The sequence below is a fragment of the Dipodomys spectabilis genome, unplaced genomic scaffold (assembly GCF_019054845.1).
Source record: "Dipodomys spectabilis isolate Male_0828 unplaced genomic scaffold, ASM1905484v1 ptg000297l, whole genome shotgun sequence".
NCBI classification, from domain to species: Eukaryota; Metazoa; Chordata; class Mammalia; order Rodentia; family Heteromyidae; genus Dipodomys; species Dipodomys spectabilis.
The window spans coordinates 13,762,066-13,787,438 of NW_024870974.1; the positions used below are offsets into that span (position 1 = coordinate 13,762,066).

Genomic DNA, 25,373 nt, shown 5'->3' on the forward strand with positions numbered 1-25,373 from the left:
GGATCGATTGGCATATGGGAAGAATACATTTGATGTGAAGGACCCTTAGCTTCTTTGTGGGTTTTGAAGTCTATGTGCTCTGTAAAGAAACATCCGCATAAAGTTGTTTACCACCGTGGTGTTAATAAAACAGTATTTTCAAAATAAATAAATAAAAGACTTAACATTCTGACTGCTTGGAGTCTCTTCTTCATTAAATGGGGCCGGTCTTACTCCCTTCCTTGCAATTAAAAACAACTAATGGTGTGTTACCCATAAAACCAATAAACAGTGTTATCTATTAAGTACTGATTAGCCTTTCAGCTTTATTATTAATATTAGTACAGAAATGATAAATACTCTGGTAATTCAACCCTCTTTTTTCCATGGGCAAAGAGGGGGGGAAGGGGGAAAAATAACCATTATGATGTCCCTGCATTCATGATTCCTTATTGTCAAAGAAGAATGTTCCTTTTAATTCAATATTGCAGGAAATTGAATAAACCATCTTGTTTTGGCTTCAATATAAAATCAGGTTTTAATTTCCTCCTCAAAAAGATAAGACTTCAATATGACATTATGAATATACCAAAAAAAAATTCTTTCTAAAAGCAGATCCCAATCTCTTCCATTTCCCCGAAGGGTTAAAATGACACAGAAGCTGCTTTTAAAGTCAAAATGGAGGGTAGCTCTGACCTGTTGCTAATGACGACGGCCTGGCACAAACAATCTAAGGTGGTGATAATCTTCTGCATAGCCAGGCTAACCGGAGGAAAAGTAAAATTTATCACCACATAATTCATGGCTATCATAGTCATGATTATTTTAGTAAAATAAAAAAAGATAAAATAATATTTATATCTCTAAAACTGAGAGACTCATTCAGCATTTTTCTAGGGCCAATAAAAACAAAAATGATTCACAAATTAAGGGCATAATTACTGGGGAATTTATTTTACAGGTAATTTCTACTGAAGTCTGCCTCTGCATGTGTGTATATGTTTAACAACCTACCAAAACAAATGTCTATAACCTATGTTAAAAAAAAAACAAAACAAAACAGGATTTCACAAATGTAACAGGTTTTTGATTATAAGACTGAATGTCACAGAAGTGGTAATTCTTCCCAAATTTGTTTTTTATCACAATTCAAACTGAAATCCAAGTCACATCTGGAATTTAATATAACTACCCTGATGTTTACGTATGAGACTAGTTAAGAAAATGTTTAGTACTTTAGAAACCAGTTAGACATTTAAAGATTCAAAGAATTTTTCATTAAAGAAAATACATTACGTATTTATCGACTATTAGACACAGAAAGGCTGAGATTAGGGTGGCATCAGACCAAAGGATGTAACAGATGATGACAGCTCAAAATGAGGAAAGGATAAAGATTTGAATATGCATTCAGATGCCAACAAAAATTAGGAATATCCACAATGAATATGAATGGCAAAGGGCTAATACTATAATAACAATAGCCTAAGGCTGTATTATTCATTTGGAAATGATCTAGTTTTTAGAGAAATACTTGAAGATCATCAACAGGTTATTTACACAGAGAAGGTTCGGGTGGAGAGACACGTCCCTGCACTGCAGCACTAGGTAAAACGGCTTGAGACAGCTCCCAGCTATGTGATCCAGCCAGCAAGCCATTCTTTCCTGATAAGACTTTAGCTACAGGGGTTTTTGCTAGTGCCTGACCACACCACTACCTCAAGGGTTCCAGGATGTTTGCAAAGCCCTTCATAATTCCAAGTGACTTCCATCATTTTCTAGCTGGGATAATGTTAACCCTGCATTTCCTAGCTTGTTTATTTGATAGCCACAAAACCTGGGTTTGTGAAGCATCTAGCAGGATGTCTTCCCTTCAAGGCAAGTCAAAGACGATATAGCTCAGTAAACCATTTGTAATTTCTTACAAGCCAAACCTAGCCAACGAAGTGCAAAGTCACTGGCAGAGAGAAAGGCAGCCTGCATCACCCACACAGCCAACGCTCTAGGGGTCTGTGCAGAAAATCGTAGCATGTAAGGCTCATGCGCACAGCTAGCACAGCACTGTCCCTGCCTGTAAGTTTACACTCTGTGCACATACGCCAGCATACCTGCATTGCACATACCCATCCACAACACCAAAATCAATCGTTTTACAGGAAACAATTCTGTGGAATGTCATGTATGTCATATATTACATTCACAATGCTACATAGCTATTACCTTTGATTAACAGATAGATATATAAAGTAAGTAGACACACCATCGAAATGGATCACCTCTTTATGGAATATTTAAAGTAGCCTATATGTGAAAGAAATTTTAATGGAACTGTTAATCACAGTGTAAGGATGGGTGAATGGTTGTTATGTATTGAGGATGATACATAAACTGGCAAAATTCATTAGCCATCAATTTAGCAAAAATATCTATCCACTGATTCAATATGCCAAACATTTTCATTTAAGTTCATCCTTGGGATCTTATAATTAAAGGGCAATTTTATAGGCAAAAAATAAATCTTTTATATACACACAGATACATGCAATGTAATAGCCCTTAAAACATGGGTAGGGAAAGGAAAAGAAAAGGAGAAAAAGAACACACACACAAGTCAAAACGGCTACTATGAAAGTCAGAGTTTTGTAACAATATCTGAAGTACTGTTCTAGCATTTTCTTCCCCTGGTTAGAAACTCAGACATTGAAATCCATACATACATAGTATGTTTTTAACTTCAACTTTGAAAAAATACGTTGTCTAAAAAACAAAAACAAAAACTAGCAGCATCTTCAGCCATTCTCTTCTCCTGGAGTTTAGGGGGACAAGCATCCCCCAGCCCATCTCAGCTCTCAGTGACTGGATGTGGATGTCCACCGAGCAGACACTGGGACTCAATCTGCCTGGTTTTGAACCCTGGACTTGTAGCTATGTTAACCTGACTGAGTGACTAAGCTCTCTGTGCCGTCAAGTGGGATGGCTTCCATGTCGAGTACTTGCAAAGGTGCCTGATGCCTGGCGAGCACTTGGGAAGTGTCACCAGCCTCTTATCTATCTGCTGTTCCTGCCACATGGCTACGAATGCACACTTCTGCACTACCATGGGGAGAGGCCCACTTAGTTTATCAGAGTCCCAACTTCAGTGGATCTTAAGGACTCTTATCATATTATATGACCACCTCCAGGTTCTTTCTATGCAATCTAGGTGCTCTAGGGACCAACAAACAAACAGCAACAACAACAAAAAAAAAAAAAAAAAAAAAAAAGAGCAATTGCATTAAACTGAGGTAAGTTTAGGGGAAAATGGCATCATTCACAGTTTGTCATTAATAATAAGAACTTCATGTTGCAGAGTATGAGAAACTCAGAGAATGAGCAGCCAGGAAGCACACTATTATCTGGAGGTGACCCACCGAGCCAGGCAGGGTCTCACTGAGATGGACAGCGGAGATTATACCTGAAGCCTTTACTTCTTTTGACTGTGTAGCTCTTACCCAACAATGAAAAGCAATTTTAACACACAATGGAACAAAATAAGTTATAGATGAAGAATTGGTACCCTGGCATTTTTCTTTCAAAGCAGCTATGACATCAGATATCTTGCCATTTTAACCCTAAAAACAGCATCATTGCCAGCAGTCCTCAGCATACAATGGCCAATGATGAGAATCTAAGGGATATTATTCTTCTTGTTCTTTCATTTCATTTTCTTGATCATTTAGAGCGTGGGTGGCAAGAATATGGCACATAATAGGCGAAGGGAATAAAAGCTATAATAATTAATATTTTACAATGGCCTATAACCTTTCCTTCCAGGCTCTCAAGGTACTTTATGAAGATTTCTATTTTATACAATATAAGATGAAAATTGAAGCAGGGATTCATTCAGCTTTTTCTGACTGTCACCGGGGATAATACTGACATCAAGCAGTGGGCCAGCAACCACATTAGGGTAGTAGAAACTGTGCAAGAGTACTGCACACTGAGTCTCTGCCCGAACCCCGTACCCCACCTTCACAGGATGAAATTCTACAGAGGATGGCGCTCAGAGGGGCCAGTGTCAGTCACACTGGATGAGGTCATGAGGATGGAACCCTCAGGAATGTGATCTGTGCCCTTCTGAGAGTCATGAGAGCTGCATTCTTCTCCGTGCTCTCCGACACTGAGAATGTAAGACGTCAACAGTCCACAACCCTGAAGCAGACCTAGAATGTGACACCTTGCCTTGCATGCTCAGCCTCCGGATCACTTATCTGTCACCCAGTGACACAGAGCTGTACCTGAGGCAGTGTGGATGAGTTCACGGGGTGCTCACTGAAGTCTGGTGACCCAGAAAGGCCACAGGCAGAAATGCTACCTCACACAGAAGCTGCGCCATACCTGAATCTCAGACACAGGGCACTGCGGCTTCCTCCTCTGTCTGGCCTTGGATAACATGACCACAGTCTTCTTTGCATAGAGACAGAAAGCTTTTAAAACTATTACTCTGAAAGCCACAGCAGCAACAACAAAAATATGGAGTTTTATAATACAAATACTATACATAACACAAAGTACAAAAAATACAAGTAAGAAAATTATATAGGCTCCTTTTGTAGTCTCTTGGGTTTGGGCCCCAGTTCCTGGCTAATAACTCTGATAAACCTTATCTCTCTTCTCTCATGGTATTAGGGATCAAATTTAGGGCCGCATGTTTGCTAGGCAAGCACCCTACTTCCTAGTCTTTAAATGATCAGAATGTTTAAGTATTTGGCCTTCAACCTCAACTTTGTGGCACGTCTAGAACAACTTTAGAACAGTAAAGGTGAAAGACAGGTATGTTGAAGTGTGTTAGACCTAGAAAAGTAAAACCTCATCCCTCTGTACATCACCTTTATAATAACAATTTTAAAATTTCTTTAAAAAAAAATCTAAAAAGCAAAACCTCTTCCTAACCTTCTCTGCCCTCTTTTTGCCTATTCTCAAGGCAGGTCAGAGAAACTAGGAAATATACTGGAGTTCTCCCCTGCCTTTCTGTCTTGGAGTTGCCTGAAAAATCTCTTTGGCTGAGTGGTAGGGGCACTTGCCTTGCAAGTCTGAAGCCCTAGGTTCCATCCCCAGCACTACTAAAAAGAAAAAAAATACCCACAAACTCTCTGACCTACCTTGTCCAAGAGTAAACTATAAAAACCCCATTTTGGATGGGCCCTGCCCCACTCTCTAAAGGAAGAAAGCCACATGGAGAGGCCAAGAATAAGCAGGCAGACAGGCTTTGCTGGACATCCACTCACATTCCTATACAACTGTCTGCACTTCAGTCATGGCTCCAAAATGAAGACTGGAAGGAAACTCAAAGTGATCGAGTTGGAAGAACTTCTGGACAGCTGAGCACTGAAACTCCTCTAAAGGCGGTATACCCAGAGAGGGCCTTGCCCCACACCTCGCCCATGTATCCTTCCATCTGCGTCCTTTGTGACACCTTGATGACGAGTTGGGACACATGAGTGTGTGTTTCCCCGAGCTCTGCGAGGAACTCAGGTAAATTAATTGAACCCTATTGAGTGGGGTGGTGAACTTTGGCTTCTAAGTCAGTCACAAGCACAGATGAAAGAGCTTGGGACTCACACCTAGCTTCAAACATGGGGAACACGGGGCGGGGGGGAGTGCTGAGGTACTGAGTGCTGAGCCTGTGGGGTCTGAACTAAACTGGTATCCCCTGGAGAAGTGACTGCTTATTTACTGATAGGGAGAGATACCTACAGGTCAGGAAAGTGATCTGTGTTGCAGGAGAGCGGTAGGCATTCTATACCCTTTACCTTATTTATTCTTTTGGATTGACAGACTTTCTTTTAAAGAGGCCATTTGTCATCAGAACATTCGTATGCTGGATATTCTAGCAGCATTGATGTCAGAGGCAAATAACTAAAAAAGACACCAGAAGAGAAAACCTACAAACACATAGTTTCAAACAAACACACAGTTCAGTACCATGGACTCCAAGGCCCTTCGTGGGATTAAGTCATATCTGTGAACAGGATGCCAACAACAGATACAAAATAGTGAAGGCCAAAATGAAGATGAAGAAAACAGTATGCCTTGAACCTACTTCTACTGCATGACTCCTTTGCTGAGGGACCAACAGCGGTCACTTACTTAAACCTGCTAAATAGAGCTTAACTTCTCTCTCGAACTTTCAAAGTCTTCTACAACTTAACTTCCCCAACTAAGCGAAGTCCCTTGTACAAGTAAAAGCTTTCTCTGGCCATGCCCTTGTCCAACATGATTGAATCAATACTCAGGCTCGTCCATCACTCCTTGCAGCACTGCTAGCTTTTCCACGCTTTCCCTCTACTTTCTAGCACTCAAATCCTGGTAGGCTGAGAAAGGCAGCTCTACCCCAGATCTGTCCTCCCCAATGCATCTGCCCAACTTGATTTCTCTGAACGCCTTCAGATTTAACCACTCTGTTTAGTGTTCACGTTCCATTTTTGGTTGCACAGGAGAACAGCTTATCACCCTAAACAAACTGGGGTATGTCTCAGTAGTCCCACACAGTTTCTCTTGCCAATGTTGACTCAACTGAATTGGTGATTCAAAGAAATGTCTGCTGAATGAGGAGAATGAGAGTGATGCCAATGGGAGAATCAGAGGCAAAGAGAGGAAAAACTCAACTTAGAGAAAAATAGGGACCAAAACTGACAGAGATAGAATGTAAGCTAAGAGAAATAATTTGAGGGAAGTATGGAAGGAAAGTCAGGTGCAGTGGCTCATGCCTGTAATCCTAGTTACCTCAGGAGGCTGAGATCTGAGGATTACGGTTTGAAGCCAGCTTGGGCAGGAAAGTATGACTCTTATTTCCATTTAACTACCAAAAACACTTGAAAAGGAACTGTGCCTCAGATGGCAGAGCCCCTGCCTTGAGCAACAAAAGCTGAAGGACAGTACCCAGGCTCTGAGTTCCAGCCTCAGGACCAGAAAACACACACACACTAAAAAATAAAATACAAGTGCCAGGTGTCAGTGGCTCACGCCTGTAATCCTAACTGCTCAGGAGGCTGAGATCTGAGGATCATGGTTCAAAGCCAGCCCGAGCAAGAAAGTCTGTGAGATTCTGGTCTCCAATAAACCATCAGGAAACTGGAAGTGGTGCTGTGGCTCAAGTGGTAGAGCGCTAGCTTTGAGCTGAAGAGCTGAGGGATAGCGCCCAGACCCAGAGTTCAAGCCCCACAACTAAAGAAAAAGAAAAAGAAAAAAAATTATAAGCCTTCACAACAGCGTCATTATAGACTGTACTGTAAACTACCGTGGCTGGGCTACATTACTTTTCCCCTGCCCAGAGCTCCAAACACACAGAGCATGAGCCATTCTGAATGTTCCCCTTCCTCAGTCCTACCTATGCCTCTGTTAGCTACGACAAATGACACACACATTATCTTATCTAAAACCTGGCGAAAAGGCAAGCAACATCCCCTGACAAAGGAAAGGCCAGAAGGCCAGGAGTCAGGGCTCTAGGACGCTGATTTCACAGCCGGGCAAGCACAGTGTGTTCTCACGCAAGCCTAGACGGACACCCACTTTAAGTGGCCTCTTGATACAATTAAAGAGACACAAAAAAGGTAAAATGCTTCAGGCTGCTGCTGGCCGAACACAGCAGAGTGACTTACAGGAAAACACATTTTATCAATTGCAAGAACACTCTAACAGCTTGTGTTACCAGATCAAGTGCTCTGTTCTGCATGTCACTGCCTGAGCCATTCTTTCACGCCACTGGCAGCACACAGTAGGCTGGTTGACAGCGGCGTCCCCACGGCCACAGGTGAACTACGTCACACTACAATGCTGCGACAGCTACGACACCACCAGGTGACGAGAATTTTTCATCTCCCTTACAATTTTATGAGATTACTGTGCAGTCTGTCACTGAAATGTTATCCGAGACACAGTGCTGACGATGTATCTTGTATCTGTGTACATACATAGGTATGATTTAAAGCAACTGTTCAAACTAGAAAGAGAGAGCAATAATCAAAACCATGAATTTCCTAACTCTGAAAGCACAGTCAGACTCTACATTAGAATACACGGTTTTTATTAAGGAAAAATGTTCTGAAAATAAATTATCTGCTGTTAATAAACAGACCCGCTTCTACATTAAGTCTCTAATCCCAAGTAAATTTCATCATCTGAAGCTGCTTTGGTAGTAAATCTAGCAGTTCAGCATCATTTTATTTCACTCTGGTGCTGTAGCTCACACAACTCCAAAACTAAAGTAAACTAATATATACATAGATATAGATATTAGATACAGATATACACAAGTATACCCAGATTATCATAGTTTAGTACAAAAGTATACACAAAACTGAGTATCCTCCCTCCTCTAAAAATATAAAACAGAGATTATGAAACATGCTCAAAAGTCAGATACTGTATTTTGTTTAGCTTTGGTCCCAGATTAAAGCTTCTAACTTCCTTTCAATGCCAGTCATAAAAATGAATCTTCCCTACCTTTCTATGACCTGTCTGATTTAGATAAGATCCTATTTTAGAAGGGGCACTGTCCAACACCTGGGAGGAGAGAATGCTGTACAGAGGCAGTTCTGAACAGACAAGCCTTTTGGGGTTTATACAACCTATTCTCTTACTATTAGATAAAGGAATCTCCAAGTCAGGTGCCAATGGCTGACACCTGTAACCTTAGATACTCAGGAGGCTGAGATATGAGGATCATCATTCGAAGCCAATCAGACCAGGTCAGAAAAGTCTTGCCTCCAACCAACCAAGCAAAAAACTTGGAAGTAGAGCTGTGGTAGGGTGCCAGGCAGCCTTTAGTAAAAAACCACAGGAACGGTGTCTAGACCATGAGTTCAAGTCCCAGAACCAGTACAGAAACATACACACACACACACACACACACACACACACACACACACACACACACACACACACACACACACACACACACACACACACACACACACACACACACACACACAGAGTCTCTATCAAAAACCAAAGGGTAGGGTTTCATGAGAGCTTCCTTCCTCTGAACCTGTGGAAGATCCCGGTGGTTGGTCTGAAGAGAGCATGGGCCCTTCCATACCTTACCTCTTCTGTCCCCTTTACAATGTCCTTCATAATAGCTAATGTCCTTTATGCTCAGCATAAACAAGTATTCCTCTCAGTTCTGTGACTCACTCAAACAAATTTATCAAACCGAAAGAGTGGGTTATGGGAAACTTGCAAGCCGGTGAGTTAGAAGTACCGGCAGCAGACCTGGGCTTGATTGAGATTGGCATCTCAAGTGGAGGAGGGCGGGGCTGTCTCGGCCTGTGTGTGGTCATCCTGGCTCTGGGCAGAGTGTTGTTATGGTTTGATTTATAAAGTGTCTCCTTAAAAGGTTCATGTGTTGAAAGCTTGGACCCCAACTGGGGACTGGTGCTGTTGAGAGGTAGTTGGATCATGAGATGCTAATTTCATCAGTGAGAAATCTGTGGGAGTTCACACTCTAGGGGCTATTAGGAGGTAGGGGTCCGTGGAAGGAAGGCGGTCGCTGTGGGCATGCTTCTAAACGCTCCATCTTATTCCAGGAACCTCGTGTGTGTGTGTGTGTGTGTGTGTGTGTGTGTGTGTGTGTGTGTGTGTGTGTGTGTGTGTGTGTGTGTGTGTGTGTGTGTGTGTGTCTGTCTGTCTGTCTGTCTGTCTTTCTCCTCTCTCTTTGTGTTCTCTCTCTCTTTCTCCCCCTCCTTCCTGGCTGCCATGAGGTGAGTAGCTTTCCTCTGCCACCATGACTATTTAAATGTCCACTTGTTCTATATATATTTTTGTGCCAGGCACTTGGATACATACTAGAAACCCTGTGCTACATGCTGGGAGTCCACTTATTCCAAATTATTTTCCTATAAACTATCTCACTCTCTTCTCACAACTATCTCATGAGGTAGCCAGGACAGTTGTTACGATCCTATTTTACAGATGAGAAAAATGCAAAGCAAATATAAACATATATATATATATATATATATATATATATATATATATATATATGACTTACTAGCACCAAAGCCAATGCATGGAGAGCTACAGCTAAGTAGTCATTCCCTAAATCCAGGGCTTGTGCTTGGTCTGCTATTAAAAATTCCCTATAATCTTCAAGTTTGGGCTCTTATTTACCCTTCCATCCTCTGCAAAGGGATTAAAAGGTCATTGAATTGGGGTTGGAAAAGTCAGAACAGAAGAACAGAGCCACCATGTGTGCAGTGGGGCGGCCAGCACTAACCTGTTGCCCTTACCCACGGGCACCCCGTCGCCCCCAGGAATCAGCTTCTTCTGTTCAACCACTCCATAGCTTTCTCGGCAGATCTACATCGGAGGCAGGAAAAGACATGCTCCAGTTTGGCTCACCATTTACCTTTCTCACAAACTAAAATGACCAGTTTAGAAACAAGCAGCACTTCGTAACCATATCTTTACAATTTGGAGGAGAAGACCGAATCTGAGCCCAAAAACGTCAACCTTTTGACAAATATTTTTCAGTCACAGAGTTACCAGAAAATGCAATTTCAAGAGAAAAATGACCTGAACTCTAGAAAATAAGTACCTTGGCTGTGTCAGGAGAAAAGAGGATTCTTGTTTTGGTAATTTTACAAGTAGACAGATTAATCGTTGATTCAATTATCCAACATATTTCCTGAACTCTCATTATATTCACAATACTATAAGTAAAGTACTTTGATTCCTAAAATCAGAGACTTTATTGTCATTTGGTTTGGAGAACTCATGTTAATTGTGTCTTGTAAGCCTGATGAGATAGACAGTCACAATTCTAAGTATAAAAATTCTCACCGTGAAGTTGAGGCAGAAAGTCTCCTCGATGTCCTCGCCAGGGTAATCTAAAAGCTCTTGAAGGCTTCTAATCATAGAATGACAGAAAAGAAAAGAGGCAAATCAGATTTTGCAATAGTGTTTCTATCGGTTGCTATTATATCCTGACCATTTGTAAGGAAGAACTATAAGAGATTTCTAGAATGAGCATAAATTCAGACTGAAAGAAAGCCACGAACTTGTACCTGTCCCTAGACCTGTATTTTTTTCCTTTTCCTAGCTTGACATAGATTACCAGATTTAAGGGGACAATAAGACAGATTTATATCGGACACACTGGTATTTGTGAACTCTGGTATTGTTTGGGAGAGTATATATGGCAATATGGTCCTGTGGTGGCCCTATAGACAGGCTTCACCTATAGTCATGAGTTATACAATGGTCCCCTCAGGAAAAAAAGAAAGCTACAAAGTCACCCTATCCTCTTAAGAATCTTAATCGTGGGTTTGGACCTATTCCCAGAAAACAAAATCCACAATGGCATAAACACGAAAGCTGAAATCCTCAAAGACCAAAATCTCTGTCTAATATCTCTAAAGTCCCTAAAATAATTCTAGAAAAAAGAATATGTAGGGGTGAGAGTTTAGCTAGTATTCATGAGATTCCACTCACTTTCTAGCATTAAAAAAAAAGCCTCCAAAAGGTATAGTTATTATCACTTCTAAAGAGGATTTAAGAAATACAAAAACATGCCAGACACCAGTGGTTCATGCCTATAATCCTAACTACTCTGTAGGCTGAGATCTGAGGATCACAGTTCAAAGCCAGCCCAGGCAGTACAGTCCCCATGAGATTCTTTTTTTTTAAATAAGTTTTTTATTGTGAAAATATTGTACAGAGGGGTTACAGTTACATGAGCAAGGTAATGAGTACATTTCCTATCAAACATTGTTACCTTCTTTGTTTTTCCCTACCATCCCTTCCTTCCCACCTCCACAACTACACTCCTCACCTAAATTGTAAAATTCATTTTCAACATAGTATCTTGTACATCTCATTGTTACAATGGTCAACCTGTATCCCTATTTAAACATTTTGTTTTTTCCCTTCCCCTACCCGAATTAGACCATTAGACTGACATCAAATACAGTGGGGGAGAAACATACAAAGCAACAACAACAAAAAATCACATGGTACCTTATAAATACATTAGAAACAATAGCAAGAAAGAAAAAACCACTTGTGTCCCTATCTTGGGGTTCAGTTCACTTAACTTCATCTTATCTGGTCATATGTACATAGCTTTGACCTTTTCTACTTGTCCCAGACATATACTAGTTATTGCAAATAAGGGAAACCATGAGACCCTATGTTTCTTCGGGCCTGGCTTACTTCACTTAATATAATTTTTTCCAAGTCTTTTTCATTTCCTAACAAATGTGGCAGTGTCATTCTTTCGGATGGAGGCATAGAATTCCACTGTGAGTGATTCCAATGTGATATATTTATATATATATTTATATATATATATATAATTTTCTTGATCTATTCATCTACTGAGGGGCATCTGGGTTTGTTCCATATCTTAGCTATGGTAAATAATGCTGCAATAAACATAGTTGTGCTGGTAGCTTTAGAATGGTCTTGCTTGTGATCATTTGGGTAAATGCCCAAAAGTGGGATTGCTGGGTCATCAGAGAGCTCTATGTAGAGTCTTTTGAGGAACCTCCCTACTGCTTTCCAAAGTGGTTGAACAAGTTTACACTCCCACCAACAATGCAGTAGGGTTCTCTTCTGGCCACATCCCCTCTAGCATCTGTTGTTATTAGAGTTCTTGATTATCACCATTCTAGCTGGAGTGAGGTGGAATCTCAATGATGTTTTGACTTGCATTTCTTTTATGGCTAGAGAGGTTGAGCATTTCTTCATGTGTCTATTGGCCGTTCTTATTTCTTCTTCAGAGAAGTTTCTCTTTAAGTCTTTAGCCCATTTATTTATCGGGCAGTTGTTTCTTTGGGGATTTGTTGTTGGCGGATTTAATTTTTTGAGTTCCAAGTATATTTTAGATATGAGACCCTTGTCCGTTGTATGGCTAGTGAAGATCTTCTCCCAATCCATGGGCTTTCTATTGATCTTGCTAGCTAGGTCCTTTGCTATGCAGAAACTCTGCAGCTATCTCTAATTAACCACCCAAAAACTTGAAGTGGTATTGTGGCTCAAAGTGAGAGAGTGCTAGCCTTGAACGAAAGAGCTCAGGGACAGCACCCACGCCCTGAGTTCAAGCCCCATGACCAAAAAGGAAAAAAAAAACAACATAAAAACATAATAAAATATTTCGATAAGCCACTGATGCAACAAAATGGGCAAATAACACACATTTTTGCACACATAAAGAGTGGCACAGGTATAAGAGTTATGAGGCAGGCGTATGATGCATACGGAGAAATATGTCAAATGAGAACCCAGCTTTATGACTGTGGCATCCAAACTATATTGGGGGCGATCTAAGCCTTGTGAGGTGATGGGTCAAAACTCACCACATATATATCTGCCCAAAGAGTTGAGATCTTGAGAAATTTCGTCTTACAAACCCAGATGAACAAAAAGAACATCTTTTCACTAAGCAAGTGCCAATCACACATGCACAATGCTTCAACACAAAGTCAGTATAAAGATAATGCATTTTCATGAAGGTGAATTTGCACACACACATACGAAAAGCACAAAACAGAGAAAGGCTCTCGAAAAGTCTTCACACAGTCTATATTCCTGCAGTACTGGAAACCGCGCAAAGATGAAACTCATAGATAGCAAAGGCAATTGTTAAAACTCATGTAGACGATTTAAGATAGGAGAGGCTGTTTTTTACTCCTGGTGCCAGAAAGGCTACAGTTCCGCTGTTCAAAGCAGAAGAAAACGCAGTACTAACTCTTAGAGACCTCAATTTATCCTCAGTTTTTGTCCTCTCCAGCCTGCTCATCACTGGCGGCATCTGTGATGCCTCCCACGCAGAGGGCATGCCTTCCTATTGTCACTCCCCAGACTACGGCTCCAATCTCCTGGAAGCACACCGGGCTCCTAGGCATCCATTGTGCCCAACATAATGCAGCTCTCCTGCATATAATGAAAATGCGCTAGCCCCTTGTCCAGCATTCCTCTATTCTTCTTCTCTATCTTCTTTCCTCCCCCGTCCCCATGGGGCTCAGGCTATTGACCATTGGCTTTCAAAATTTCAACCTTTGGGATTTTAATCTCTTTGGAGTTGAAATTGGGAAAGTTTGTCCATTTTCAAAGGCTAATGCAGAACTCTTCTATGAACCAGTAGTTCCACTTTAGATATACATCCTCACAAAAGTGTGTACACACGTCTTCATGGCAGCACTCCTCATAATGAGATGAGCCCAGAGTGGAAACAGGACAAAGGTCCACAGACTTGTGCATGGATAAGCAGCACGTGGCACAGGCACATGAAGGAGTACTACTTTTCAAGATGATCCCTGGATGAAGATGAAATACTAAGTAAAAACTTTACACTGAGTTACAGAAGTCAAACACCGGGGACCACATATTGCATAATTTTATTAATCAGAAATGTCTAGAACGGGCAAGCTGACAGGGGAAGAAAGCAGACTAGTGGTTACCAGCGCGGGCAGATGTAGAGATGGGGGTGAGAGCAAAAGAGTATAATGGGTTTTGCAGGGGAGTAATGAGAATATTCTAGAAGTAATGGTCACCATACTCTGCTAATAAACTTAAAGACCACAGATGGTACACTTCAAATGGGTCGATTATATGGCATGTGAATTTCATACCAATAAACTTTCCCAAGTCTCCCTTATCAATAATCCCTCCTTGACATCTCTGTACCATAAACAGTGTCACAGAGTTTCCATTATTTTTGTTCAGGGTAAGAAAAGTAGAGTTGATTTTGTTTCCTGGGCAGCCATGGCCTCTCTCTCCTCTCTGTCTCTGTGTCTCTCTTTATGGTATCCCCTGTCTTTCCAAGTATTATCAAGCAAGTATCCGCACAGTCTACACAGGCTCAACAAACTCAGACTTGGACATGTGGTGTTTTCAACCTTTCATCTCCGTGCCAGCATCAGTCAGAACTGTCCCTCAAACTCATCTGTGAATCTCTTTGCTTCGTACCTTCCTTCAGTAGGGGACAGCTCCTTTAAGTCTTCCAAGCCAGGCTTTACGTTCAGTAACTTCTTGTAGAGAGCCAAGGGGAAGTGGAGGTCTACCACGGTGGAGTTGTAGATGGCCAGTCCGCAGGTTATGCCAATCAAGTGAAACCAGTTATGTTCTACAAAACACTGTTAAGAATGCATGCAAATGTATTAGAAAGAAATGCAGAATTTGCAGGCCTCAAAAGTTCTTAAAAGAAAAAAGGCTACATTTGTATTTATCTTTTGAGTCAGGGAAATGCCCTTGACCAACGTTCCCCTATCCTCAAAAGATGCAATATGGACAAGCACCCCAAAACAGCATCCGCTTATGTACGCAGAGCTGTCCACCTATTTTCTGCAAGGACACAAACGCTGTATCCTGTGCTGTCCCCATGGTAACCAGTCGCCACGGGTGGGGACTGTGCACTAGAAATGCAGTTAGTAAGCTGAGCAAATGACTATTATTTAATTTAATTTGCCACATGAAGATAAGGACTACCTTTTGGAACAGTGTAGATCTAGGGGGAAAAGCTGGTAGGAAAAAAAAAAGCCTAAATTGTGGGCTGCATGAAATTACAATGCCTTTTTAAAACTCAACTCTCCTGAACTTTCAAAAATCAAGTGTGTGTGTCTATGTGTGCATGGTCATATACAGTTACCATCATAATTACATAAGATGTATTTGCCTACTTCTATCCCACACCATACATCAGTTTCTTTTGCACACTGTGCCCTCGTGGGTACTCAGATGGAGATACTGCCTAGGAGAAATGCAACAGGGGAGCATGGCTGATGTGCACAGTGAAGACTTGCCAACAGGTCAAAAACGAATATTGAGTACACTACTGACACATTTTCATGCCTCCCATGCAAGTTTAGAAATCAAGGAATTGGAAAAACAACAAAAAAAGGAAGCTTAATAAAATGTTATCTAATTGTGACATTGTTAACTTACTGTATCTGAAAACCACAAGAGATTTGAGTCCTGATAGTACGTGAACATCCCATAGATGGGATTCAAAAGTTCTTTCAACAGCAGAAGAAAGAACTCCTTGGTAACGCCGCCAGCATCCACCGCTTCCTCCCCGTCAAAGATTACCTTCAAATCATGAACACATAATTAATACTTCAAGGAAAATCAATGGCAGGTTTTAACTCTCTTCAATAAGACTTTTTTTGGTCTAGAATCCAGGAAGTAAGAGAAGAAAGACAAAGGAAGAAAGATGTGATGAAAACTTCAGGGTATATCTGTTGGTGATTATTGCTGTCATCCATGTGAAACAGGGCTTGATATGCACACAATTTCAAATAGGTGCTCCAAGGAATTAATAAGGTAGTCACAGGTTTGCGCTGTGTCCACAACGAATCTACCATGTATTTAAAGGCAGTAAGGTGGACATCAAATGGAGCAAGGGAATTGTTGGGCATGGTAACACACCCCTGCAATTCCAGAACTCAGGAGGCGAAGGCAGGAAGATAAGTGAAGCATGGATTACAAAGTAAGACTCTCCTTTAAAAAAAGGGAGGAACGAAAAAGATATGTGTAAAGAAGCAACAAAGAATAAAAGTGTGAAATATAAAATCAGAGGTAAATGTTCTGGCACACAGAGAAAAGATTCACTTGGGTAAAGCAATACTTTCTGGAAGAAAGCATTCTCAATGGGGTTCTGGAAGTCATAGAGGCCATGAAGGGAGGAGGACCTGAGAAGCAGACAGAGCTCTGAGCTTGCTGAGCGGCTCAACAGGCATTCTGAACCCATCGCGGGCACTGACAATAACAACTACATCAAACCAACTATGCTAATGAGTTTACCACATGCCACCACTTACAAAACTATCAGACTAATCTCCAAAACAGCCTTACGCACAGGAATTACTATTATCTCCATTTTATAGACAATGACTCAGGCCTGCAGCTAAAGACAATGTTTGAGAAAGCTTACGTTTGTAGCTGCCTAGAGCACAAGAGGAAGGGTGGAGACTGAACTAGTTACACAGATGGCAGCAGAAGACTAACACAGACATGTCATAAAACAAGAACTCCATCCGAATTCGGGACAAAAATAAAATAACAAAAAAAGGTAAGAACCAACAGCCAGATAGGATCAAAAAATATAACCCAGGAATCCCAGGGAGGAGACGCGGGCAGCTTTCTGGAACTGATAGGATATACTGAAGCCACGGCTTCACATGAGCTATGCGGGCACCCTCTCTCTGAGCACTGTCCCTAGCACTTCTAACATTTTATCTTGAGACAGGGTCTCTCCTTAACTTGTCCAGACTGATCTTGAACTTGTGATCCTCCTACCTTAGCCACCCACGTAGCTGGGATGACAGACGTATACCACCATGCTGGTCCTTAGAAGAAATTCTGGTCCTTAGCAGAGTAACGACATTATGAAAGCAAGTCTTGCCTATTACATTTCTGAAACTGGTGTCTGTAACAAAATTGGTGTCTAATTTTAAACACCTTCAAACAATGCACTACGTATTCCTAGGATGCCGCCTGTATACTAGATATTGCTCCGAAGCAGGGCACAGTAAGTGGTAATACAAGCATGCAGCATCTGCCAGGAGATGCAATGTTTTCATTTAATAATTTCACCTGGCTAAACTTGTCTATCCTAACCAGCTAAACGTTTAGGCAATTTCACTACCTTTCCATTTTCCTGTTTCACTTTTCTTCTCCTAAATCCTTTTTGATTAGCAAGTATTAACTGTAGAAAGGGTTTCATTAGACTATGTCCATCCATGTCTTTTTCGTCTGTGACATCCTCATTTTCCTAGGTGAGCAGTCAGCTGGGCACCTAAATGCAGCCTTGCCCTGCTGCTTGCTGGCATTAGCAGGGCTGGTAGGGTGCCACAGAGACCCGGCAGCAGCAGACAAAGGCCCGCCAGCCTTCCCATGATCCACTAGCTTCTCTATCTGATGCTCCCTTGGCACTGCATGTCCGTGTGGCGGTCTGACAAAGCCGCTGATTAAATTCGTGAAACACGAATGAACAAAATGATGAATGGCTGTCCTCCACAATTTTAATAACATCTTTGCTGTTTTGTGTTTTGTTTTGTTTTGTTTTTTTGCAGTTGAATGAAAACCCAGGAAGGGAGGCAGGGAGCTCACTTTGAGAGGCTTTTTCAAGTCAATATCAGAATGAATGCTCAGCTCTCTCAGGGCGTCTCCAACGAGGTTGTCCCGGCGAACATGAAGGACCAGGAAGGGGCTTCTGGCCAGCAGAGGCTCCAGGGTGAGAAGCATGAAGACGTTCTGCAGGTTGGCGCCGTTGACGGCCACCTGGAAGGCAACACCCGAACCGGGTTACGCAGAGCACACGAGGAGAATGCAAAGATTTTTGTTTTCCAAGTTACTGTTTGTACAACACACAAGGCTTTCTAATCTAGACTCAAGTGATTAAGTGAAACAGTGTATGAATCATATGACCTATAACCAGGTCCAAGAGAGTAATTTGGACTGGCTGATTAAGACTAACGTAATGATGTACTTGAAGAAATAGGATGGATTGGGTAAAAACAGAACTTCCAAAATAGCAGGACAAGATGCTCATTATAAGCTTTTCATTCTGTAAAAAGTAGCCATTCCTCTGGAAAACATTTAAATTGTCAAGGTTATGAATATGTCACTATGAAAACACACACATACGTATATAGATGCGGAACAAGAAAAAGAAGACAAAGTGACAAGAGACAGAGAGATGAGTAAAGACACCAACAGGAGGAACCAGTAGAGTGGATTGTTAATTTTCTAAAATGCCATCATAAGCTTATCAAACTCTTTGTTTTATAGTAAGAATATGCCCTTAAAATCTTCTTGCTAACTGGCTTCTATTCCGTAAAGATCAAGATCTATGAGCTTATTTCTCCTATACTGAGGGTTAGCAAACTATCACTCGACTCATCTAATCCAGTCTGTTATCTGATTCTGCATAGCTCAAGCTAATAATAGTGCTTACAGTTTTGAATGATTTAAAAAAAATCAAAAGAAAAATAATGTATTCCATGAGAAAAATTATATAAAATGCAACACATACACACACACAGTTTTACTCAAATTCCAGTACATATGCATTGTCAGAGACTTTATGGCCCATAAACCCTAAAAGATCTACCCTGTGGCCATTACAGAAAATAGTTGTCACCCTAATCTATATAAATATGCATTCAAACATGTATGTTATAGTTAACATAGAACTCTAGGCATGGTAACATATACCTTAATCTTAGCATTTGGGAGGTTGAGGTAAGACCAATTCAAATTCAAAGCTAGCTTGGGCTATATAGTAAGAGTGTCTCAAAAGACAAATAACAACAAAAAATTATCAAAAAGTTTTTAACAGTTCCAAGAGTTACCAGATATATTTGCTCCTACTTGGAAAAAATTGTAACAGAAGAAAAACATCACAGAAAGAAAAACATAATTTTTAAAATGTGGTACCTGCATTTGTAATTCAGCATCAGTCTGTAGCATTTTGGTCTTGGCTTGGGCATCAAAGATGAAAGGGTAGGCGCATAGTGTTACAGCATCCTGGAAGAAAACACATCATAGGCAATTTTACAGTATTTTATAGAGAATAATATTGGGAAAATAATAGAAGGAAATTTAAAAAGGGTATTTACCTGTATTATAGATGGTCTAGCTTTCTGTATAAAGAAACAAAAAGGGTCTTACTTGAAATCCAAAGTCTGAATTTTATCCTCCCCAATACCAAATTTAAAAAAGCAAAACCATATAGCCTATGTAGCCATCTATGTATGGCTCTAACTCCACCTGAAGAGTTGAACACATTTTGATGGAAAAGGAAAGATACTTTAACAAATAGATTAAGGGGGGAAAAAAAGGCAAAACCAATTCTAAAACATGTGGAACGGCTTTTAAAGGTCATTTCATTAATTCGCCAAAATTTTCAGCGTTAATTGAATTCTCTTTCTAAGAAATCTAATTCCAGTGGGGCATGGTAGCACTAATCACAGCACTTGGGAAGCTGAGATACAGGATATCAAGTTTGATGCCAACTGGGCTGTCACACACACACAAAAAAAATGGAAAAATATGTAATTTCCAAACAGGAGTTGTATAGCTTTGACCTCACAAGTTAATTTTATTGGGTAAATTGGTTGATTATTCCTCATTCAAAATGCTTGGTACCAAAAACATTTTGAATTTTTCAGATTTTGTTATATCTGTGTCTATGGAACAAGAAATACTGGGAAATGGGATCAATGTCTAAGCGCAGAATTCATTATGCTTCACACAGCATGACGTTCATCTCGTACAGTTCCACAGGGCCGAGTTTTCCAACGGTGGCATCATGTTGGTACTGAGAAGATTTCTGATTCTGGAGCACTTGGACTTCAGATTGTGATTGCACAATCTGTAATGAGGACTATGCTCTATCAGGTAGTATGTTATCCTCACACATACCAAGGAAAAGCCAAATATACCCAAAGATAGCTAGTAAACATATAACAGGGACTTTGAAACAGTTTCTGCTAAACCAAATACTGACTCCTCCACTGAGTCTGTCTCCTGCAATCACTTAGGATTCTAGGAAGGAAGAAAGGGAGAGACTGATAACATGACAAGGGACCAAAACTATGCCCAAGAAAATGACCAGCAGAGCCTTGCAGGACAGATCACCCTCAAATGATGATGAGGAAGAAGAGGAGGAAAGAGGAAGAGGAGGAGGAGGAGGAGGAGCAGGAGCAGGAGCAGGAGCAGGAGGAGCAGGAGGAGGAGGAGGAGGAGGAGGAATGGAGGAATGGAGGAATCTCTTTCTTGGCAACCCAATTTCTCCTCTCAAGTGATAATGACAGCCACCTTCCCAGAACACCTGGAGAGCCAGAGCTGCGACAATCAATCAGGCCACCTTTATTTAAACCTGGGCTGTTTAATCATGGCCCTCTCTCCCTTTGCCTTAATTCTTCTGCTTAACCTTATGGTCAGGTCTGAACTAGAGATAGATATAAGGCCCCCTTTGCCTCCGTCCACACATAGCAAGCTGCAAAACACAGCTCTTTTCTCTGCCTTTCACCACTACTCATCTCTATTGGATTACTGGGGCCAGAGGCCTGGCCTGAGGCATGAGACCCCTGGAGTTGGGCCTCTGGTCCACACTATCTCTGACTGGCACTTATTATCTTGCCTGGGAAGACACTCGGTGTCAATATGTGAATGTATCTGTGAATCAGCTTTTGAGCAGAGGATTAATGGTAACCACATAAAACTACAATGAAGCATACCTAACCAGAAATGTAATTTCATGTTCAGCTTAATAATAATGTAATTCACTTAAAAGAAGTTTCTATGGAGTTATTCTCAGAGATCTGAATGTTCTATCTTTTTAATGATTTCCTAAACAAAAGAAAAGCCTATTCTGAATGATTTCCTCATGCCATGTGCTATTATCTTAATGACAGCATTGGAAATGCATAAGGACAATATGAAGAGGGAAAAGCAGTCCTGCCGGTGAAATGCTGCATTCACCAAGGAAAAGGCCGGTGGCCTGCTGGGCTGCAGGACGGAGATTTCCCAGCAGATGAGAGAAGAGCTGAGTCATGCAGGCAGCAGGTCTGACAGCAGGCCGCGCTGGCCGACGCGCGGGCCGTGCAAGAGGCCGGCTTTGGTTCCTGAAGAAACGCCGTGGCAACCTTGGGTAAGGGAAGCTAATGTGCATTTTGATTTTAGTGCTTTGTTCAAATAGAATTTGCAAGTTTGTTTTGCTTTCAGAATTGTTTAAATGCTGTATGTGCATACTTCTTTCGTGTATATGCATATTTCAAGGAAATCATTCACAGGTAATTACAATTACAATCTACCCTGTTAATCCTTTAGAACTGTATTCCTTCAGGGATCGTAGAACATTTCTCTAACGGGAGCAACCATAAGCACAAACTCCGGTCCAGTGAAACCAGATATGGAATCATGCAAACATCATCCGGGCTAATGTGACTCACTCTCATGCCTCCAGAGCTAATTTTTCTGAAAAATTGAAATTGTCTGAAAGCCACAGCCACCCCCACCCTGTTACATGACACTATGCGAAGCCCCCTCTAGTCTAAGCACCTACAACACACAAAGCATCCTGGGGAAGCAGGCTTTAAACTGAAACCAATATTTAGAATTCCATAATCTCCCTCTCAGGAGAAATTAGTTAATTCCAAGTACCATTTCACCAGGGAAAAAAGATACTAGATGCATGCCCGTATACCCCGCAAGGTAAAGGTTCTAATACTGAATGTGAAAAAGGATGTGAGAAAAACAATAATGAAATTGGCTAAGGCCTGGACATAAATTCTTAAGTTGTTGTTGTTCCAAAATCTACTCAAGAATAGTTTGAAATCATCTTTACAAGAATGGACACGTACAGGGCTTCAGGGGCTCACGCTAACTACTCAGGAGGCTGAGATCTGAGGATCACAGCCCAGGCAGCAAAGTCCATGAGACTCTTATCTCCAGTTAACCATCAAAAAGCCCAAAGTAGAGCTGTGGCTTGAATGGTAGAGCATTAGTTTTGAGCAAAGAAGCTCAAAGATAGTGCCCAGGCCTGAGTTCAAGCCTCAGAACTGGCAGCAAAAACACCCCAAAACAATGAAGAATGGACAGGCACAGAAGCAGAACTCAAAGGGTCAATGACATTTTACATCAAAATCCCCTACACAGAAACACCCCTAAAATGAAATGTGTGACCTATAAGGAAGATATACCTGCACAAAAGCATCTGAAAACTTTCTCTTCTCACATCCAGCCACAAGGAGTTCTTCCCTTCTTCCTTCCTATACACAGCCCCCAAGACCGACAGGAGCTGGGAGGAAGATCTGTGCCGACAGCTAATGACTTCCCTACCGACTGACTGCTCAATGAGCTCTTTTGGCACAAACCAGTGCCATTGCATTGGCTTCTCTAAGCACTGGGCAGTGAGCCCTTGCTGGGTACAAATAATGATATACTTTCCCTGTTTTAAGAACTGGTATTGTGTTGGGGTTATAGAGGTATCTGAGTCATCAACAAAAGCTTTCTATCTCTTGACTCTATGTAATCCCAGAGAGGTTACCGATCTTAGGGGCAGCACATCCCCTAAAAATGAGCTTCACAAACTTAAAACTAGCAAAGGACCAGTGAATCCCATTTGGAAGGTCCCTGTCTAGAATGGAGTTGCATTTTGACCTAAATTCATTTTTTAAAGTATATGTAATAGAAACAGTGATCCAATAAATGGTACAGAGTAGAAGAATTAGGAACACCATAGTCCCTAGTGTTTCTAATTCTTTGGCTGTGTGTGTGTGTGTGTGTGTGTGTGTGTGTGTGTGTGTGAAGTGTGAAGTCAACATTCCTAAATGTGCCTGTGCAGGTGGCATTCACACGCCTGTAGCACAGTCTGCCTCTCCTAGGTCTTCCTAGCCTCACATGTGCACACCAACGGTACTTGGGCCCAGAGCCCCGTGTGCCGCATCTCCTACTTGTACAGCAAGATGTACGCTTTCTGGAGCTTTCATTTTTGAAGGGTGTGTGTGTGTGTGTGTGTGTGTGTGTGTGTGTGTGTGTGTGTGTGTGTGTGTGTGTGTGTGTGTGTGTGTGTGTGTGTGTGTGTGTGTGTGTGTGTGTGTGTGTGTGTGTGTGTGTGTGTGTGTGTGTGTGTGTGTGTGTGTGTGTGTGTGTGTGTGTGTGTGTGTGTGTGTGTGTGTCACTGAATTCTTCACATTTGCTGCCCTCTACAGGAGAAAATAAAGATGTTCACTCTGTGCCATCTCGTTTCCAAACACAAATGATGGCAGGTTATGAACGGAAATAAAATAAGTCACTATCACCTCTTCTGAAAATGGGCAAAAATCAGCCACTTTAGACTGTTCCTTCTGCATTCATGTTATAGCTCTTTGTAATTTCTCTTCACTGCAGCCTCTGGACTGAACTAAACATTCTGCCCTCTTCCACTTGAGCCACAGCGCCACTTATGGGTTTTTCTGAGTAACTACTGGAGGTACGAGTCTCACAGACTTTCCTGCCACCAGCACCTGGCAAAGTATATAAGTTTGTCTGATTTGGGGAGGGGAAAGGGAAGCACAGAAATGGTGGGACAAAGGGCAAACAAATTCAGCAGTAAAACGCATTAGACACTATGTTGGAAATGAACCATACACTGGGGTGAGGGCAGTCAGAAGGGGAAAAACTGTGAGAGAACAGGGGAGGGCGTGACACTGTTCAAAAGGAAATACATTCATTACCTGAATCGTGTATCTGTAACCACTCTGTATATCACCTTTACAGTAAAGATAAAAAACAAAAAACACCACATTCTGCACAGGTGGACCCATGTCCACAGCATGTCCCCATCCCCCAGCACTAGTCCAGATCAAAGACACAGTAGGCACTCAAAAATACTTAGTTAGAAATATTTGCTGAGCTCCTTATAGGCTAATCACTCTGCAAGGAGGGCCCTTCTAGCCTGCTCCTTTTTGGTTCTGACAATATGGTTACAACACCTATCACAAGGAGAATGCTAGGCCTAAAGAAACTAGGTAACTTGTCTAAGACCGGAGTAGTAAACCAGAAATGAGACCTCATCCCAGTTTGTTTTGTCTGAATATATACTCTGCCTATTTGCTACACTACCTAAAAATTAACATGGTACATATCCTTCTACTGTGCTTTACAGTGATTAAAATAACAAAAAAAATAAGAAATAGAAGTTTTAAGCAAAAAAAAAATCAAGATATCAAAACACATACATTTCAGTTTCTAATTATACTATGCTTTCTACAACAGAGAAAAATTCTACTGAAATCCTGAAAGTCCACACACTAAATCAAGCCAATTGCGGTAACCAAATTGCTACAGAGGAGATAAGCATCTATGATTCAAGCCCTAATTTTATTATATGTTATGAGAAAAGAATCATAAAGTAAAAAGTTATTCATTTAAGTGACTCCATTCAGAAACCACAATCATGATAATGTAGTTTGGGGTTTTGTTTGCTTGTTTGTTTGTATTTTGTCTGTTGTGAGGCTTGAACTCTGGGCCTGGATGCTGCTTCTGACCTCTTTTGCTCAAGGTTGGTCCTCCACCACTTGAAGCCACAGTGCCATTTCTGATTTTCTGGTGGTTAATTGGAGAAAAGCATCTCATGAACTTTCCTGCCCAGTGTTGGCTTTCAACCGCTACCCTCAGATCTCAGTCTCCTGAGTAGCTAGGTTTACAGGCATGAGCTACCAGCACCTGGCAATAATGCATGTTTTTAACATAACTTTAATATAATTACTCTTTTAGGATCGAGTCAAAAAAAAGCTTAGAAGCCAGATAATAGGCTTCTATATCTGACTGAATTTTTTTAAATTGTGGTTAAAAATAAATGTATAACAAATGCTATCATTTTTAAACATATAGCTCAGTAGTATTAAGTATATTCATACTGCTGT

At 41.2% G+C, this 25,373-nt stretch overlaps 1 protein-coding gene across 4 annotated transcripts in view; it reads right to left on the reverse strand.

Annotated features, from left to right (window-relative positions):
* Nucleotides 1-25,373, reverse strand: part of Herc3 (HECT and RLD domain containing E3 ubiquitin protein ligase 3) — a 104,842-nt gene that overhangs the window by 16,902 nt on the left and 62,567 nt on the right. For 3 of the 4 annotated variants that reach the window (XM_042701629.1, XM_042701631.1, XM_042701632.1), the window contains 7 exons: nt 19,581-19,604; nt 19,399-19,488; nt 18,070-18,240; nt 15,904-16,047; nt 14,929-15,095; nt 10,801-10,867; nt 10,235-10,317 (listed from right to left, as the gene is read on the reverse strand). In XM_042701629.1, the coding sequence (XP_042557563.1) occupies nt 10,235-10,317; nt 10,801-10,867; nt 14,929-15,095; nt 15,904-16,047; nt 18,070-18,240; nt 19,399-19,488; nt 19,581-19,604 (746 nt within the window). The remainder of the gene's footprint in view (nt 1-10,234; nt 10,318-10,800; nt 10,868-14,928; nt 15,096-15,903; nt 16,048-18,069; nt 18,241-19,398; nt 19,489-19,580; nt 19,605-25,373) is intronic. The other variant, XM_042701633.1, reaches the window with a different exon arrangement.